This window comes from Anas acuta, chromosome 2 (genome assembly GCF_963932015.1).
Source record: "Anas acuta chromosome 2, bAnaAcu1.1, whole genome shotgun sequence".
In the NCBI taxonomy this organism is placed as follows: domain Eukaryota; kingdom Metazoa; phylum Chordata; class Aves; order Anseriformes; family Anatidae; genus Anas; species Anas acuta.
In genome coordinates, this window is record NC_088980.1 from 81,550,788 (window position 1) to 81,571,850 (window position 21,063).

The 21,063-nt window shown below is 37.6% G+C and overlaps 1 protein-coding gene across 2 annotated transcripts in view; it reads right to left on the reverse strand.

The window, feature by feature from the left end:
* The window catches only part of TRIO (trio Rho guanine nucleotide exchange factor), a 242,366-nt gene that overhangs the window by 60,686 nt on the left and 160,617 nt on the right, over positions 1-21,063 (reverse strand). For both annotated transcript variants that reach the window (XM_068670984.1, XM_068670985.1), the window contains exons 30-34: positions 19,543-19,733; positions 16,168-16,269; positions 14,594-14,736; positions 13,888-13,987; positions 5,594-5,837 (exon numbers count right to left, since the gene is read on the reverse strand). In XM_068670984.1, coding sequence (XP_068527085.1) covers positions 5,594-5,837; positions 13,888-13,987; positions 14,594-14,736; positions 16,168-16,269; positions 19,543-19,733 — 780 coding nt within the window. The remainder of the gene's footprint in view (positions 1-5,593; positions 5,838-13,887; positions 13,988-14,593; positions 14,737-16,167; positions 16,270-19,542; positions 19,734-21,063) is intronic.

The following is a 21,063-nucleotide window of genomic DNA, read 5'->3' on the forward strand; positions in this document are numbered from 1 at the left end:
TTTACTTCTACACTGCAGCTATTTTATTTACTTGGACCAGAGCATGAGAACATGTTTTTAAAAAAGTCCCAACTCCCCCCTTCAAATTATCTTTGCAACAATTACGCTATCGATGCTTCTTGGTAAAATATTTGTGATTACATGGAAATCTATGATTTATTAGGCTTTCAAAACAACTGGTAATTGTGAAGTTGGACTTCAGCTAATAAAGTGCCTGCACCTTTTCAAGCTCAAGTTCGCCTGGTAACTATCTTGAACTGACACCGCAGCAAGACATTTATATTTTCTTGCTAATTTAGACTAGCAGAGTGTGAAATCCAGCTGACTGCCCAGCTCTGTATCCTGTGAGCTGCTCCTGAGGCTTTCCATCAGCTGGTTATCTGGATGGGCAGCCTGCTATTTGGAAATGCTATTAGGAGACAATTGATTCATCAAGACATGGAATTCTTAAATTAACATTCAGCATCTCGTATGCTGTACCATATTCCTCAGTATCGCTTTCTGCATGCGATCATATCTGCCTATGCAGCAGGAGCTAATCCCTCGCTGTACTGTGCCCTGGAAACTACAGCCTGCACCTTTTGCCCCCTGGCCCCAAGGCAACAAAGCAGAGCAAGCAACATACCTAGTCATTGTTACGAGTTGCTTTCCCTGTTGGCCTGGGTTGTAACTTTTTCATTTCCTGCAGCTGCAAAGGTTGTCAGACAGTCTCTCAGAGGCAATGCTTTGGCTCTGAGCCACACGCCCAGAGATCTTTGTCCTTACTCATGGCCCCTACTTTGCTTGCTCACAGTCTTAAAACAGCAAATCTCCCCCTTCTGCAGCCTCCCTCTGCTTTTAAGCAAACCATTGCTGCTTAAGCCATGTTTTTTCTTCCTTTACTCCCACTGCAAACAGGCAGTCCATCTTCATTTGCTCAAACTGGATTCCCATTTTACTTGATCAAATTCTGCTGCTGTGCTGTTAGAACTTCCTCTTCCCTCCTAGCAGTGTTTGGGCTCCACATGGAAACACTCAATTTCTCAACTGTAACTTTCAAAGTTCTCCATCACATACGAGATGTTTCACCTTTATTCTCTCCCCTTTGCCTTTCACCTAAAATTAATCCTCTGAACAGAGGGACTCCAGTTTTATGACATCAAACTTAAATGCAACAAATCTAAGACTGTTGCAGTGCATTGTACATCACACCACTTTACTAAGGTGTCAACCACCTTTCATATCTGAGCAAACCTGTACAGATACTCGTATTTTAAGTTGTAAAGCAGGCGGACATTGTACCTGTCAAAAGACCTTTGTGGCCAAGTTTTGAACCAAACAGATCGCAACGACATTTGGCAGTGAGATGTGGTCCCCCCCCCCCCCCCCCGTAAGTGTAACTCATAATGACGATTATGCCTCCTGAGCAAGGGCTTGTTGCTCCTTGTTGCTCTCCAAACAGTGACATCTGCAGGAGGGATATTTGGGACTAACACAAATTCTTCAGATTTCAGAAGTACTCAGAGTTGGAAAAGATGGTGAACTTTCTGATGTAAACAGGTAAAAGATTTACAAACAATTTTCAATATCTGCCAATTTTTTTTCTGAACTTACAAGCTTAATTTTGTTATACTAAATCTTCTGTCCCTTGCTTTTTTACCCAAAGCCTTGTGGCTACATAAATGCCCTGCAAACAAAGGAAAGAGAACTGTATATATAAAAAGAATGTTCAACAGAATGAAAAGAAACCTTGTTAAAAAAAAAGAAGAGAAAAGCACCAAATAAAACAACAGGAACATTCTTTCTCACCCATACCCAATAACATGTGGGGAACCATTGGAAAAAAAAAATTGTTGCCGTATGTATTACTTGTGAAAAACATGTTCTTCCCAAGCTAGTAATTTATTTTTTTTAGAGTGCACCAACTGTTATTCAGCCTCTTCACTACCCACTTGTTTGTCTTTTTCCCTATTATAAAAGGGATTGAGATTTTTTAAAATGTGCTCATCTGTAAAAATGCATATTAAATTGATTAAATGACCCAAATAACTTATAAAAATAGATTTGATATCCAGCAGAGCAAGCAAGAGGTCTGGAATCTGCAATCAACTCCCTGTAAATGACTATCCATCCACCTCAAGAAAGGCTTTTTTCTATGTAATCCTTCCCCATACTATTAACTACTATAAAATTCTTAAGATTAAAGATACTGTAAATATTTTTTGTACCCCTTGATACCGATTAGATGTTTAAAATAACAGACATTCTCAGAGGACAAATAAGATCTACAAAGATCTGTACGCAAATGAAGAGAGTCACTTTCTGGGCTGTCATCTCATCTTCTAACATGAGAATAAAACAACATTTTTCTTTTGTGGTTAACAGCCTGTGGACAGAAACTGAATGACCAAGATCAGCTGTCTGAACTAGGCTTCACTGAACATACAAAAGATTATTAAAGCAGAAAGTATTACCCTACTTTGGATGATCCTCACTTCAGATAATTTACGGCATTAAATAACCCAACACTTTTGTACTTAGTGATGAGATGTGACTTTATGCAACTTAAGGATCAGCTGTAAATTAGAAGAGGTTTGCCATTTCAGAACTTGGATGCTCACTTCATCTCTGATATTACATGGCTTTCCAGCTTGTTTAGTCAACAGATGGCACTGCTAAAAACTATTGAAAAGATCAAAATTTACAGTCTGTAGAACTTGAAATATGAGGCACCAGAAAAACTTTGAATATTGTTTCGCAGAAACAGCTGAAGTTAGAGGATACTACTAAAGATCTACAGTGTTCAAACTATACTGAAAGGTGTGCAAAAACTTTTCACTTAATCCATTTTTATAAGCTAAGCACTCAGCATTCAAGCAGCTATCCCACCGCTTTGCTGATGGTGGGTCATCTCCCCTTTTGCTTTAGGATTACGTAAAACCTCTTTCTTTCGCTGAGCCTTGTACAGCAGCTTGAGATGCCAGACATATGCAAATGCCAGACTCATCTCTGCTGCACATCTCTTAACCCACGAACTGTATAGAATTACTCACACCTGATGCTCAGTCAGTGTGACGTATCACATACATTTGCAGACCTAAAAACTCCAGAGGGCAATATCCTCCTTTGTTAAATCATTCAAATACTCTGCAAGTTTTACTGCATTGTAAACAAAGAAATAAACAAACAAAAACATGTATTAAAAAGGCTGAAGTTGCAGAATCAATCACTAGAAATCTAGGAAATTTAAGACATGTTAGCCCAAGTGCATGAAGGTCTGCCTTGAATTATTTAAGTCACTCACTTATTCTTTCTTATGAGGGTGTTTTGTTGTTGTTGTTGCTGTTGGTTAAGGGTTTTGTTGTTGCTTGGAAGAACTCATACCTCAATCAATGCCCACAATGAACAATACTTAAAAACTGAGATCATCATCTAATTGTTTTTCCACTCTTCTGATTAGCATATTCCCCAATGTCTTGTTTACAGATCTTTAATCAAATCCAGCACTTGAGAAAGAACAATTGCTTTCTGAGATTGTCTCAGGTACTTTTCACTACATGGGGGAAAAATAATCAAAGCACTCCACCAACTTTCGTTAATTTTTTTTGTAACCCCTCTGTGCAACGAGTGCTATCAACCTCTTTCAAGTAATAAAGAGCTGAGTTATAGACCAAAGCCAAAGCATCCTGCGGTTTCAAGTGCACAATCTAAAGCTTTTTTTATTTGCCTCTCCAGATTACTTAGCGTTATATAATAGGCTGCATGTTCAAGACAGTTCAGTGTGACTTCAGTCACATGCACGGGAAACTTTACAAATCAAACATCCAAGTCCTAAAGCCTGACACCCAGTAATGTGGGAATAAACAAGTAGCAGCTGCTTCTTATCAGCTGGGGTTTAGATGGCATGCAATAACATCACACAGGAAGCCTGTGGCAGAGGCAGGAACAGAAGTCACTTGAGCTTGCATTCAGCCCTGCAAATCATGGCGATTCTAGCATTTGCCTGCTCCTGTTCTTCAACGTCCATGATCAATAAAATTAATTAAACCTCTTCTTTTTCAAATCAATATGTCAATCAGAAACTAAATTAATTTTACAGTGCATTGCCCTCTTTTCTCCCCAAACAAACGCTAAAGGAAAAAAAGCAATACATATTACATCCACTGAAAGTAACCTCTCAAAAACAAAAACAGCTCTGTGTCTCCCTCAGGAGTCTGACAGGCCCAGTGTTCTTGATATACCATCTATTGTCCAGTACAGCCTGCCTCACTTAATAAAATTATCTGCATTCAAAGGTAAAGTCCCTAGCTCCAAAGGAAACTGGATTTATCAATTCTGTATTTAAAAAATAAAAAATGCCTGTTAACATTTCCATGATTTCACCCCCTTGTACAAGGAAGAAACATTTTAGTGATACCCAAATGCATTTTCAATGTTATCAAAATAACTGCAAACTTTTTCTTCCCAAATGGTTACAGGATACAAGAATTCAAAGAAGTATTACAACTAAATCCTTCAGATGTTTTTATCACCCGACATTCAGGAAGTTCCTGCCGTGCATGTTCCTCATGTAAAAAAATACAAACTCTCCCTTTTTTAAGCAAGCATATTAATACAGGGTCTGTATTAACTGAGAAAAACTGTCACGTGCTAGCTGGGATGGACTGAATAATTAAAAAAAAATATGAGCATATTTATGAAAAACTCTCCAAAGACAGAAGTTTGTGTTTCAGAAAACAGGTTTTCCCCAATACCATTTTCTTACTAATCTTGCTCCTTGCAATAACAAACTTTTTGAAATGCATCTTTTTCCACAGCATGTGCCGCAACACCTTCTAATGAACTGGCTTTTATTTATTTAATTATTTAAATCCATACTGCTTTCTGGTAGAAGGCTTCAAATTCAAATGGTTTCAAATGAAGCAAGCAAACATCTTTTCCAATAACTACCTACTCTGTGAGCCTGGGAAGTTTACTAAGCTAATGGACTACAGCATAGCAAAACCTTAAATATCAAACAATTATCAGATTTTTACTGCACTCTTCAGGGGCCCATTCTTCCATTCAGAAACAAAACTGAAGTAAGATTTCAGAATCTAGCTATGCTGGAAAAAGGAATTAATTTTGTCACTGCTTGTCTGGAAAACTCATTGAAGTAAAATACAGAACTCCAAATAATCAGTGCCAGGGCACATGGGTGTATTTACCTCTTCCATCACTGAGCCTGACTTTATCACAACTTTTTAATGCACAGTTTCTAAGCGAGCTATTGTTATTACATGCAGGAGATTTTCTTCTTCCCCACTTTCAGTGCATGACAGGAACAGATTTTCTTATTATCGAAGCTTGATCTAACATGATACGTAACTGTGTTTACCACGACATAATTTGCCTAAATCTCTTCCGTGTCTTCAGCCACATTTTCACAAAAAAACTGCTGTTTATTTTGGAATAGACAGCATGGCTGTAGGTTCCAAAAAGCATTGTGTTTTATCTAACTGAAAAATTAGAAACCAAAGCAGAGCAAGAACACTGAAGTTCCCATTTACGAGGTTCTCCTTATTACCCCAAACTCATGCTGCTGACTAGAGACTTGTTTTTCATAATTTCTTACCTTTGTGGTTAAAGATCCCCTCCATCTCCATACTACTGCGAGAGTGAGCGATGCAGAGGGACCCGCAGGGGACCAGGCCTTCTGCGGCTGGGGACCGATCCGTGGTTCGAACCAGACACCAGTCAGGCTTGTCATGGGGTCGCTCCAGGACCTCCACGGTCTGCCCACGGCGGATCGTCAGCTCATTACTGTTGCAGGCGGTGAAGTCGTGGATTACCACCGTCAGCTCGCACCCACCAGACAACTGTCAGGGAAAACAAGAACAAGAAGCCAGATGAACGCTCGTTATCAAACCATCCGTCACATACCGTTACCTATTTAGGATTCCTGGCAGGATTTGTGTTTTGGATGAGATAGCAAGCTTCTGGGGCTTTCCACATCAAGAAGGGATCATCTCAAAACCAAGCAGTTCTGATGTTTTAGTACAGATTTTTAACTCTGCTCGTCTCTTCCTGTGTTCAAAATACACTGCTTGTGACAGTGTTGGGCGGAGGATTTAAGCAGTTTTTCTTGCTAGACTGCTCCTTACCCTGGAAGTTGAAGTAGCAGCCACTTCAGAATGTTTTATGGTTGATAATTTGCAGCAAAAAGACAGATATTGCTAAATACAATCACTCACGAGCTTTATCATCTTGCAAACCCAAGGCAGAAAAGTGATCTTTTTCAAATGAGCTTAGTGTCCCCTTCCCATGCCATTTACAGTTCTACATTTATGCAGGTCACAAAATCACTCAGGATACTCCATACATCAATATAAAAATCAGCATAAACTTCTTCACATAAGATTCTCAAATACTTAACTATCTGATACAAACCCCACATTTACTTGTAACTTCCGCCTTCTTGCTGATTCCCCAAATAAAACCACACAAACTGGAATTAAAAGCATGCAAGCTCAGGGTTTCCCCCCCCAACTCCAAAACACTTTATTATAATTTTTTTGCCTAAGCTTATGTTTCCTCTCTTTGATTGTTTCAGCTGCTTTGATCTGAAAATTATTATTTCAGCTTTGCAAAGTTCCCAAGATTGCTCGGTGCCAGAACACCCATCTAACTTAACCAAACAGCCTGGGAATGCCTTCTCCTTACACGAGGCAGCAGTGTTCCTGGCTACTTCAGATTTTCATGTCAGAAACCTTCAGGATGCTGTAGTGCAACATTCATGTTAGATCATGGCTGGTATGCCCCTTCTATGAATTCAGTAGCTTGGATCAAGCCAGTGAATTCCTCCAACTCAGGGCAATAACCCCACAATGCTTTACACTTGGACAAAGGTGGACAAACACTCTGTGAGAGTTCCAGCTCTAGCTGATATAGAGGCGTGTGTCTCTATATCAACATATTGAACCATTCTCACCACATTATTTTTGCCTACTGCATTTAGGCTTTTAAATGCAGCCTACATCCTACAAGCTTTAGGAAAAGGAAGTAACAGCCTACACTGTTATTTATTAGTTTTCACTGAAAGCCTTTAACTAAAGCAACAGACAGAAACTTTGCTAGGATAACACTATTGGTTATCAAGCATTTTAGAACAGATGACAAAAAAATGCAAAAACCCAAGTAAGACTAAAAGGCTAATTCTGACCTTCCCTTACTCAAACAAACAACAGGATGTAACTCCTAGTAGACAGCCTGTAGTAACTCCAGGGCTTTCCCATGGTTTCTGCCTGCTAATCTCAATGGCTACCCTTGCTTGTGCCTGCACACGAGGAAGGAACAAAGTTTCCCCAAAGAAAATGCAGGGACTAAGAAGAGTCGAAAATTGTTATACATCTAGTGTTTAAGGATGGTAAATCAGGTTGCATCCGTTTAGATCCAGGCTAAAAGTTAATCAAATTGTTTACTACTACATCTCTCCAGACAGTCCTAATACCCAAATTATGGTCGTTACATCTTCAAAACATGCTACCTTCTCCCTCATTAAAAACTTCCTTTTCCCTCCCCCCCCCCTTCTCTGTATTATATTAGTTTTTAATCCATGCAAAACTATGCCAAAGGGGAAAAAGTAAGAGCTTTCCCTCGTTTTCTGGTATTGATTTATATTACAGCCTTCTTCAGACAAACTAAGCAACAATTGAAACCATCTGTATGCCTGATGGGGACCAAGAAAAAGCTGATGCAGTATGACTTCACAAGGTGGCTAATGCAGATTGAATTTTTCTCAGGCAAGTCCATATACATCCTCAGTCAGTCCAAGCACCGAGACAGTAACAAGTGGACACTTTCCAGAAACTCCATTTAGCCATTGTATTTTCTCCTGAATACCTACAGGAGCACAGCTCTGGTGCTCTACTTCCTTGTCTGACCCTTCATCTCCTTTAATAGAAGATTAAAACATACTTTAACACCAGTGCAAAGAACATCTGATTTTGGCTTTCATGTAGATATTATTTCTTTTCCTGATTGAAAAAAACAACAAAAGCAGCTAAGACTGTTTGTTTGTTAAGTATTTTATAAAGTATTAAGCTAAAGGAAAAAGCAAACAAACATTGATAGTAGCTATGTCAGAAACTACCAAGGTACCAAAAAAGTCATTAAGACTGTGTGGGAACTGGAGGTCCTAGCTGATGAGTATTGCACTGAAACCAACTACTCCATCCATCGCACTTCAATGTGCAAGACACTTCCCACATGCACTTGTTAGCTCCGCACTGTTCTCAAACACACTGTCGTTGTTAGATGCAACTCCGCACAGGACTTCTCTGCCTGAAGCACCTACACCAGTGCTGTGCTCTCCTGAGCCCACCTCCAAGTTACCATCTCGGACAGTCGACCAGCACCAACCTTCACCTCCCCTGGGATGACAACCAGTCTTTCTCCCCAGAGCTGTAATGGCCAGCAAACAGCGCGTTCCTCTTTGTTTCGGTGCTTGTTTTCTTTCCATAACATGCTTTCTGAAAGCAGTTTCATCCTCTACACTGATTAAATGCAGTTGGACAGCAAGGAGTGTTTGGGATTAAGTACATTGCTCAACAGCTGTTGTTGGACAGCTTTGGCAAGGCTCTCCAGGCTAGCTGGAGGGAAGAGAAAGAAGCACGGAAGAACCAGGAGACTGTCTTGCACTGAAAAGAAGGGAGTTACAAACCACCTAAATCCAAATTTAGGCTGAACAAGGGCTTTTTATGCTTTATCCATCATTCTCAAGAAACCCTTTACGTAAACTGAATTAATCAGGCATGATAAAAATAAATGAGGCTATGTCTGAAACATGGAAAATGGAGAGACAGAGACAAGATGAGAAACAAAAGCCAGACAAAAATAGAACAGCAGATTAAAAAAGTGTAAGGTTTAATTAAACAGCTTATCATGGGACAGTGCCTTGCTGTTGCTGAACTTAATGTTAGCCATCTAAGTTCATCTCTCTGGGGCTTTTTAATCAATGCTTACTGTAGAGAGGAAAAAGAAATAAAAGCATAACATGCTGGTTATGTAGATTCTCAGTGAAGTCAGAGACACCACATCAGAATTTCATCTGCCATCAGACCCTGTGAAGATCACTAGTGGCTGAGTTCTGCCAAGTACAATGACAGCCTTTACATTAGGCCATATTACCTCATCTCAGGGCTGCTTATTAAATTTACTTCCACATGGTAATTTCACATTAAGAGAGAGGAAAGAGCAGCTAATAAGATTTCTCAATTATTTGAAGTGTGAAAAATCTGTAACCTCTTTTTAAAAATGGAAACAAGTGCACTGTGGGAGTAAAGAAATAGGGGAGAAGTTTTCTTCTCATAGTATTTCACTTTGACCAGGCAGCTGCTCGGACCTGATTTCTGACGCTGAGGAGAGGTATATTCTCAGAATTACGTCTGCTTCTTCGTTTGTTGTTTTTACTAAAATTAAAAATTAGATTTGTTTTTTTTTCCTGCTGGCAGACACTTTTTTCTTTTCTTTTTTTTTTTTTTTCTTCTGTGTTCTCAGCTGGTAGAACTAAATACTTGGTTGTCTCCCACTGCTTCAGGCCTTTTTCTATTTTCTGAAGTACTACACGCAAGTTTAAAGAAGCATGTGAATGAAATACAACTTCACACAGACAACAATACAAAGTGATACCAGCTGGACTCAAAAGACAATTCATTAAAAATAAAATATTGCTGCACTGACCACACAGAGTAGCTAGGCTAGCTTGATACCTCCTATTTAGGATAACATCCTATGACAGCTTTTCTTATAAAAGCCTATCTCTTCTCAGCTACCAAAAGTTTGGATTATTTTGTATCTCTGCCAGCTCTGTTAACACAAGCATAAAAAGATCCATCAGATCTATGTTGTTTCCTTCAGCTTCCCCATTTTGTTTCTTATGCATTGGATTACATTCAAAACAAGATGCTAAAAACAGATCCAAGCTCTGAGGCTAGGTAACTGCTGAAGGCTGGAAAGAAAGACTGAGTGTCATCTCTTTTATTCATTAGCCACCTAAAATGCTGGGCACACAGCTACAGAACATGAATGGAGGGAATATGGAAGGTAGGTGGAAAAGGATCTTAAGTCCATTCCTTTCTCTTCCTCTAGAGCACGATCAATTGCATCTATGTGAATCATGACTAACATTTATCCAAAGCTTTCACAAATATTTCCAATTATGGACATTCCCTAGCCTTCCAAACCAGGCTGCTCTAGAGCTTCACATTTCCATAGACACTTGTATATATACAAAAAAGTCTTTGCAACATGCAATCTTTTATAAAGACGATGTCCTTTAATCTCATTGTATCCATTAAAATACAGGTAAAAGACTGGTCTGTAACTCCATGTAGTTTTTACACACTTGAAGACCTTAAGTTTTTCTTCGCACCTTTTTTCTTTACACTCATCAGTCCTAACTCTTTTGGGGCTCTTGTCTTACAAAGTAAATTATGTTTGGTAGACCTCTAATCAAATCTTTTGGCTTTGCTGGAACTCTTCCAATGGCCCACTAATTTGCTAAAATTCTGTATTCAAAACTGGATGCAGTACCTAATAGAAGCCTTACAATTGCTGAGTAAAAGAATGAGGACTTTCTGACCATCAGTATAGGGCTGCTTTGTCCCATTTCATAATGGCATCACACTTAAAATAATACACAGGTGGTCAGCCTCTATAACTTCTAGATCTCCTTCTCAAAAAACTGTTCAGTACCCTCACCATTTTCATTAATACTTAATTATTTCCACCCATTCACATTAACTCAAATGAGTCCCTATTAAATTAGTATTTTGCCAGTTCATTTCTCCCTTTACCAAGATGATTCTGAATGCTAATTCCTTCTTCCAATACAGTTTTCAGATAACATGAAGCTGGGAAGGATGTCAGCCTTTATAAGTGGTTTACTGGATCATTACTGGGTCATTACTGAAAAGCAGAATGCAAAACTACAGCCAACAATCAAAAGTTACAATTCTTTGCCCAATAATAAGCCCAAAAAGCCAGGGTGGAGAAGAAAAAAGGTAATGAGAAAGTTATTTTCTGTTGTTAAGGCATTGCCAATTAAGTCACAAAACAGGATGCAAAGAAAAAAGTTCATCTGGACAACACTCAACGACTTCCAAGGCCAAGGATTTTTAGTTCTTTCAAAACAGATGTCTGAGCAGGCAAAAGAGAATATTTTATTTTGGATAAAAGATTTCACACTTGATGTTCTCCACGTATAACAACTTAGCGCTTCTAACCAAAACATTATTTAAAAAGAGTCAATTGTCTGAACGTATAATTGGATAGAACAGAAGAAAGGTTTTACTTGGTTGCTGATTAGTATGAGTTGTTTGGTATTGTTTTTCCTTAACCACAATAGTGGACATGTGAACACAATAAAGTTCAGCAACAACATAATAAGTGATAAAATGCTAAACATTTTTACCACTTGCTTAACATACTGAATTAGCTGATAGTTTTAATGCTTCTCAGTTTGGAATCTAAGCTCAGTTTGGGACATGCTCCAAAACTGACTGAGAAGTTCCACTGCTCCAACTGACTAAACACATTAACAGCACCTAAAATCCCTATAATTGTTTCACTCCATCTCTGTATGGCATTCAAACACACTTTAAGCTTCCAATCTGAAGAAAAAAAAATTCAGTCAATTTTAAATCCCAAACAGACTAGAGCCAATGAATTCTCAACATATGAAATGAAAGATTACTTCAGATTCAGCAAGTATCAACATATCCTACTTATTTCACTGGCTTTCTGCCTGTTGCTGTTCCTTAACAACTTTTATTTATAAACAGATAGCTTAAATTTCTCATCTTAATGTATTTAACAAATCAAAACACAGAAATATTAAACAAAAATATTTTAATTCGCACACTTCAAAAAGTGCATAAACAGTCAGTTCCTTCCTTGGACATGTATAGGAAAGACATAGCACAAGTAACCTCTAGGTGATTTCCCAGTTTCCAGTATGGATTGGTCTGTTCTTGTCAAAGAAAAGTCTAACAAGAATTTTATATGTAAATTTGAAAACTCATAGCTACTTTAAAAAAAAACAAAAACAAACAACTAAGCTCACTAACCAACTTTAAAACATAACTTGTCAATAAAATATTTAAAAGCTCTCTCCATCCCTCTTTCCTTCTATTTCTCCTCCTTTTAACTTATAAATCCCGTTGAACAGGTTGTTGGTAAGATTCTTCCTCATGTCAAACTGAAAGACAATCCTGGGGGCATTTCACTTTGCCAACTTTCTTAGTAATTCTTGTATGATGCCTGAAGTATTGATATGAAGGGCAACAGGAGACCATCCATATCATTTTCCTGTAAATAAGTACATCATAAGCAACTGAGGATGGGCAATTGCTGTACATAGCAGGGATGGATTGCATCACCTCAGCTGAAATCGAAGGACAATCTAGACAAACAGCTTGATATCTCAGTCAACAATCATGGAAATCAGAGAGATTGTGTCTTGGCTTTGAGTATGATAGATCACCCCAAATCTACACTAGTCATGGACTGTTAAGAGCAGAAATAGCAACACAGGTTTTAAGAACACATTGGAAAACTAAAAGCTATTTTTCAGTATAGATAAGACTTTTTTTTTTTTTTGTAAATCACTCTATAACTAAGAATGCAAGGAATAAAACAGCAAGAGAGTCACTGAAAGAGTGTCTTCTTGCTCTAAGCAACCATTTTTCTAACAGATATCCATAGAAGAAGAACCACCAGAACTACAGACCAACTTCGGTACAAATGTACCAGGTCAAAGCAGAAGCTATTTTTGACTAATATGAGAACAAACCTAAGCCCTTCATACTTATTTTTGTAAAGAAGAGGAAGACAGGAAAGAGAAAATTAAATCACAGAATTTAAGTGATACACAAAAATACGGAAAACAAACTCTCTTTTAGATGACTGTGGGAATTGTCAAAATGTTTCTCTGAGAAGCTACTCACCCTGCTGCCCTGCAATATACTGATTATTTTACCTGTATAATTTGAGTGGCTCATCAGAAGAATTCTACTGAATGAGGTAACAGGCAAAAAATCCGTAAATGTGCTTTCAAGTAATTTACTACTCAGTTTCTATCTTTTTTTTCATTCTCCTATTTGATAAATATCTATTAGCCATCTCTACCTCCCTGTGAGGTCTTAACACTTCTCACTTGCCAGAAATCTTTCAACTCCAAAGTAATACACACATGTTTCATATAAGAATTTTTGCTCTTTCGATGCCTATCTTTCTTCTACCCATGAGAAACTTTGGCTGTGTTATCCTTATGGGACAACCCAGCCAAAATCTATAGGCAAAGATGGAGGAAAGAAAACACTAGTACTAGTATCATATGATACTTCAACTTGTGGGTTACTCCTCTCTAATAAGGTGATTTTCATTAGTTCTCACGCAGACACTGAACGCTTACTGTCTATGCATGCTTGCTTCACAACAGTAACCACATGGAAATCACCAACCTCAAGAGAGTCAAAAACCAGATGGTATGCCTTCAGAAAAGCTGAGACTGCCATCATGAAAAAAACTGTGCACTGCATTAAATTCTATGGAAAATATAACTTCATTTTTAAACTGTGACAAAGCGTTGGACAATCTGCAGAAGAGCGGGGGCAAAATATTTTCAGTTTGTAATAAACAGAATATATGTATGACCTACTAGATTCAAATAATCACCCCTGATCCCCCACTGTATTCAAGATACTTACTCTTAAATAAGATATTTTACTCTTGCATACAGCTATTTTTAAAAGATCAAATGCTTCCATGCCTTTTCTCTGAAAGTACTAAGGACTACTTTCAGGTGCTAACTCACACTAAGCTATGAATTGTTCTCTCTAAGGATAGAGCAACACCTGGGAAACTTACCTTATCGCTGTCTAGTGTGTTCTGTGAGGTTCTTGAGGCAATTGAAATAGTATCAGGTTGGCTGCTACCATCTCCCTGACTGTCCAGGTCCTCGCCGTCTCTGCAAATAATTCAGTTTTCATTACGATATTAGCATTGTGTTTGTAATGCTCATACTTACAACTCTAAGAAAGGGGATACTGTGGCAATGGACCCTAGACAGACAAAATAACTGATGCAAAAATCAAATATTCAGCATTTAATACTTTGTTCTATGCTTAAAGAGAACAGATTCTTTTGTTCAACATCTACATCAACATCATGGAATTAATGTAACCAACCAGCCAGAGCAAGTTTTCATGCCAACTCTGGCAAGAAACAGCCACTTAGCACTCTGCTTGCTAGTTTTGTCTAAGTCACTCATTTTAAGCTCTGTCAAAGACCTGAATACGAGTAACACACACAGAATTGTGAAAATCTAAAATGCACAGCTATCCTGTACTGCAGTTCCAAATTCCTTCTGTAATGGCTAAATCTGCACTAGTCAGGGACTGTGCAGAGCAGAAACCTCAATACATTCAGCACTGGACACAATTCAAAACTGGACACTATGGCTCTTGGTTTTGTCCAGTTCACTGAAACCTATTAGAAATTCAACACTGCAGAGGAAACAGTGCTGCTGAAACAGCATACTTGAAGATCTCTGACTTTTTAAAATATTAATTACCTTCTTCCTTTCTGTTTTGTTGTTGGTGCCGTTTTGGGGATGTGGATTGGTTCCTTCAATGCTCCTTTCAGATGAATGGTCCTTTCTTGTATCACTTCCCGGATATGTTTAATCCAGTCCTGTTTATTTTCTATACTGGATGCCTTTGATATGTAAAAGAAACAAAAACACCAGACTGGACTATTATAGCTGAGAAAATCCACAAATAGTCTAATGAATATCAAAGGCATAAAGAAAGACTGTGTGAATCATTTTTGAAAACATGAACAGAGAAATGGAAATTCAAGCTAGTTGTCTTCATTTTGAACAAACAATACTACTTTACACTTATCAACATTGTTAATATTGTTCATATAAAAACATTTTATTTAAGATTTACATTCTTCTTTCATAACTTAAAGGCCCAAGAAGGCTAAAGCCCTATGATAGTGTCTATGATAGTGACACTATCATGTCACCTCATGATAGTGACAGTGGATTGATTTAATTAAAAAGAATTCCAGTAATAACACCTTGAATATTAGTATTTTAAACTCCTGATATGTTTTAGGTCAATTCTAACTTTATATAACAATCTGCTATCACTGAAAGAAAACTTATGTTGTGACGCATATACTTCCATAACATATTTTATGTATTACTGTTACCACTTTTGAAACCTATATGGAAGAGGAAAGCTAATTTAGAGATTGTATTTTAATGACTGTCTGCAACATATCATCTATATCGTTGAGATACCTCAGAAAAGATTTGATATCCAGTTGCTCAACGTGTAATCTGACTGTTGAATCCAATTTAGCCCCGTTACCCCGCACCTGACATTCTATTAAATATAGGCATTGGTGTGGATTAAAAAAAATATTGTGTATGAAGTCTTACTTCTCTTAATTGCTATCTTCTGAAATAATTGATTTCTAATATATTATATACATTCAATAAACAAGGAAAAAATCAAAATAGAATTCTAAAGGGGTGGAAAAAACTGAAGGAACAATGAACAGTTAGGAAACACGTTTGTTTTCTTTTACAAACAAACCTATTTAGAAGCCAAATACAGTTTTGTTAAATCTTTTATTTACTGTTTTCATGGAATTTACTTATATTATTAGTGAGCTAAGGCCATTCTACTTTCAACCTTCAAAAACAAATAAAAAAATCAACAAAATTGTTTGAAAAGCTTCAGATACCATACAAATTATCTAAATACCTACACTCAAAGTACAGAAAAGAATAGGAACACCTTAAAGTGATCTTATGGAGAACGATCCCTTGAAAACAAAACCCTTTATACTGTTTGTATTGGTTTAGTCTTCCAGTAGGCCAACACAGATTCCCCTCTGCTGTCAAGTCACTTTGGTTATATGTACACCATATTTGCTTCCATACAAGGGAAGACTATTTGTCAGCAGCTGTCACTAAACGCAACAGAAGTCATCACTTGTTGCATTCCTAACAAGCAAGAACAATAACTACTTGTTGGTATTACAACTTGGTATACTTAGTATATCCATATAAATTCACTTTGGTACTTGGTATATCCATATAAATTCACTAAACATATTCACTAAAATTACCTTGAGAACAATTTTGTTGTCTGAAGTTGGTGTCCTTCCAACCCAAAGAGCAAACTTGCAGGGATCTCCTTCTACGTGTTCTGTGACACCCAGTTCAGAAGTCTGGAATTAAGAAAAAAAAGTTAGAACATGGCAACTTTTTTCTCAGGAGACACAAAGGGATGCTAATATAACAATTGAGCTCTGCTATTTGAAGAGAGTTTTGGAAGGTTCAGTCTAGCTTCAGAGAGAATTGTTTATTCTTGGGAGGGGGGAGGGGGCTTCTTCAAAAGCAGTGGCTGTAAGATATCTTTGTTACTTTATTTTTTTCAGTAAAGTAACTATTAACAATAGCATTTATAACCTGAAATACCAAATTGCTTATTCCACATTTTTGACTTGACAAAAACAAAAAAAGCTGGGTAACCAGAAATACTTGGTGAAAGCCAAGTGTTGGCTTCTCTCCTTGCTGATTTCCATTAGAGAACACTCATCACTTATTGATTTTTATGTTTTTTGTTTTTATTTAAAGATAAGATATGCTTAAGAATTGTCTTGATATCTTCTACAACTATTTTCTGCCAAGCATGTTCTTTATAGTGTTTCCTTCACAAGTGAGTCCTTGTAGTGTGAAACTGATGAAGAAATTCAAAAATTCAGTTTCCCCTGAGAATTTTGTGGAACAACTACATTAACAATCAGTCTCTGGGAATATTTTAATGTCAGACCTTTATAGCTAATTATCAAAAATGTTTTTGCTTTCCAACTGGAATAACATCTCAATCATGCGAATTTGCTTCCACTTAAACATCTCGTATAGGCTTTGCTCCAAAAAAAATTACAACTGAGAAATATAGCGCAAACCACAAGAATCCTTACTCCAAAAGATAGCTGACAAGCATTCCGACATTATTAGAAACTGTATTTTTCCCCTCACATGCATCATCTGTAGCAAATACATTTATTGCAAGAGGTGTTGGATGCACTGTACGATACTGATTTGTTTTTTGTTGCTGCTTTTTTGTTTTGGTGTCTTTTTTTTTTTTTTTAAGAGAAAAACACCCACCCTTTCATCTCTGTCATCTCACTTGGTAAAATTTTCATTGAAATACTAAAAGTCTGTGATACGTTTTAAACTTGACTCACCAACAACTCCTGTGCCTGTTAAAAAGCTTATAAAATACTTGATGCAACATCACATTAATCAACTCTGAGAAAATATTTATTACTGTACTGCCCATTGTAAAGTCTGAGAGACCAGGATAGTACAATTAATTTATTTTTTTTAAAAGCTCTGTAAAATTAGAAGCCTTGGTACACTTGCAAATGTTATTAATTCAGGAACAACTGAGACTACGCGATAGAGGCCTGTACAATAACGAGTGGTGAAGCAGACAGAGGTTGGTCACTGTCCCTTTCCATACTGGTGGGTGTCAATCAAAACTAGTGAGAGGGAGTCAGGTTCAAGCACAACACACAGAGGTTGTCCTGTACCTAACACATAGCTAAGAAAAACATCTGTTTGCCAAAGAGCACTGGAAACGTCAAAAGTCTGTATGAGGTCTGTGGACAAGCTCATGAAAGAAAAATCCTTTTGGGGTTACTGAGTGCACAGAAACCACACCCAGGCAAGGAAGCACCTAAACTGCCAATTACCGATGGCTGGGAGAGTTATTTTGGCAAATTACTTGCTTGCTTCGTTTTCACTTGCTTGCTTTGTTTCCATATCCCTCCTGAGGCACTTGCTTTTGGCCACTTAATGTCTTTTCAAAAGAGTTCATAAACACATTCTTCTACTAATACAAGTCATGCCATTGAATATCCTGCACTGGGAAACCACAATAGTAATCACATCCACAGTATTAGAGATGACCCTCACTTTCTTAAAACTGCCTTCCAGAGGTGGAGGACAGGATAATGTGCAAGAAAAATCTTTCAAACAACATGCATGCCTTCAACATCTCTAATAATGCCTTTTCTAAAGATCAAACTACAAGGATTGCTATTGTAAGTTATCTGCACTACAGGACATTTTGCAAACTAGGATATGAAGACAAAAAGATAAGCTTGTATTTTAAGAATGGGGTACAGTATCAGTTTTCAACATTTCCAGGAACTTTTCTAGACTCTATACAATTACTTGTTCTTGCCGGATGAACTGACACAACAAGCTTATGAGACTGATTTTTCATCTCTGTCTCCTTTCCCACGTAATGCTTTGGCAGCTGATATTACCTCCAGTACACCTGAAGTTTTTTGTATTTCAGGTTCTTCAGGGCACCAAGGAAAGACGTGACCAACAACACTGCTGCTGTTTTGTTGCCTGCCAGCTACCTTATATCAGGAAGGACAACAAGTGTTTGAAATGAAGTGACGGAACATGCAAAGTAAGACAGAGAAAAATCGTTTTTTGAACCAACCTGCTTTACCAGTTTGGGCACAGAGGTGGGAAGAGGGAAAGGAGGAGTAAGAAGGTGCTGAAGCAGGGAAAAAAGGCTCAGTATTCATACCTCCTAGACTTGGTCATATACCCCAATCAGATCAACAGAATAAAAAGCTCTTTTAGAGCTTGATTTTGAGAGGTAAAGTTATTTCAAATTCTTTTTCTAAACTATTATGAAAGGCAATCTTGCATTGGTTGGGGGCAAATCAAACCAAGGGAGACTGTCACTTGACTACCTAAATTTACAGAGCGTGAATACTGCTCTCACCCAAGTCATCATATAAGATGTGTGAATTACACTTGTAAAGCATACATGCTGTAGATGAGGAATGCAAGAGGGTATTTTTTTGTTATTATTATTACTTTTTATTTTTAAATGGAAAGGAAAAAGAATCTCATCTCTACATCCTTTCAGTGGACCATAAGAGCTTTTTATTTATTTATTTATTTAAAAACAAAAACAAAACAAAAAAGTATTACTGAGACTACTAGTCTCAGTAGACATTCTGGAATTAACTTTTCCATAACAAGGAGTACCTGTGTTTCCAGAATGTGTAGAATATCCACCAGAATGGATCTTTACTACACGTGTTACAGTAATATCCATGTTAAACTAGTATAATGAATGCATTCTGTCAACTACTTACATCCTTCTGCTTTCTAAAAATGAGCCTTAAAGGCTCTTAAAGAACCAACACACATGAAACAAAAACAGTCTGGCCTAGTCTTGATTTCCCCATCCTGACACTGACAAATAGTCTTCAGCAGTCGCCATCAACCTACTCTGTCTCCTGAAAAGCATAACAAAATAGCAAAGTTAGAAGATTCAGTCTGCACGTTTCAGGGCAGTATAATAGTTGTTCCAGTTCTTCAGGCATGTTTAAATTATCTGAGCTTAGTCACAATCATCTAGCCAGTTTTCTAAATATGACCACTTATTCTTCCATACTTACAAACAGTTTACTCTTGTAAATGTACTTGCTCCTTCCACTTGAGTCCTTTACTTCTTTACTGAAAACCAAGGACATCTCAAAAAGGAAAAGGTGCCTCTCTCTTCCCTTTCGAATTAGAGTTTTGGGGTCCCATACTTGGAAGGATTCTTGAAGGATGAGCTCTCCCTGAGATTCTATATTTTCATCAAAGCCTAAAAACCCAAGGAGAAGAAAAGTTCACCATGAAAGTTGATAATATGAGGAAATTAAAAAGCACAGCTTCAGTTCATTAAGCAATTCATCTGATTTTTTTTTTTTCCAAATACAGCTTGGAAAAGATAGGAGACCAAGGAAACAATACTAAAAACAAGCCTTGATTTTAACATTGTAATACGCTGAATGAAACTGTAGCTCAAGTTTATGCCTAAATTTAGAAATCCAACTGTTAGGAAGTTTATCGACTCTTCTGGCAGTATTTCACCAACAAATAGCATCTCTTTCTGTTGACTTCTCTTAACTTCTTCCACAAAAAAAATGATTTTTCCTACTAGGTTTCCACCATTGTAGAAAGTGAACAGCTTGCAAGGACAAAGAGAGCAGATCAGGTTCTGACACGAACAGGATCCCAAACACCATCTTTTCTGCTGGTACACCTTCCCTATAGTGCATGAAAGAAGTATGTAAATGTATTCCAACAGAGAATGAAAAAAGATGGCAGCTCAGAGCTGCTGCCAGGTGATGAGCCTGCCATTGATTCACTCCACAATCAAGAAATTGCAGCTGGATTACACATTTTGATATATATAACAAAGGTGAAAGTTGAGAATACCAATGAGTTTACTTCCACTCTAGTGACAGCATTCTCCCAGTTTAATACAGAGCTTTAGAGCTACAGGATAACAGAAATTAGTCTATGATACTCTTCTGAGTGGTATAAAATTGCATTTTGAAGAAATAGTGCTTGCCAATAGTCTCTCAACAGAAAAGCACTGGCCTTGTCAGGAGAACAACAGTTCCTTGCTATTCTAAACAGAGCAGAAGTATGGAGAGCATCAGAGGCAAGTTGCTTCAGGATGTTCATTCAAAAACCTCCAGAGACATAAAGAGGAAATGTGCTCACTCACTCTATTTGTTTAACATGGGATGACTCAACTATATACGCATGATTTGTTATAACACCAACTTATGTAAAAGATTAGGATATTCTCCAGAGTCACATTCCCGGTGTTAAACGATTATTGCCAATGCTGGTCAGCATTTATACTAACAGCATCTCCTCAACAAAACGTTTGTAGCTGATCCTGCAGACTGACCAACATTCCTGTTGTTTTAAATCAGGGAAGAAAGGTGATTTTGAGCATTCACGTGACCAAGGATCACATGTCAAACCAAGATGAGTTTTATAGTAACTTGCATGGTACTGCATTCCTATGACAAGCTCCATTACGAAGGCACAGAGGAAGATAAACAATATTGACTGAAAACACTTTACAGTAAGTCTTTATTCTGCAACTGCAAGCCAAGGTGGCTCTGCTTTTATCT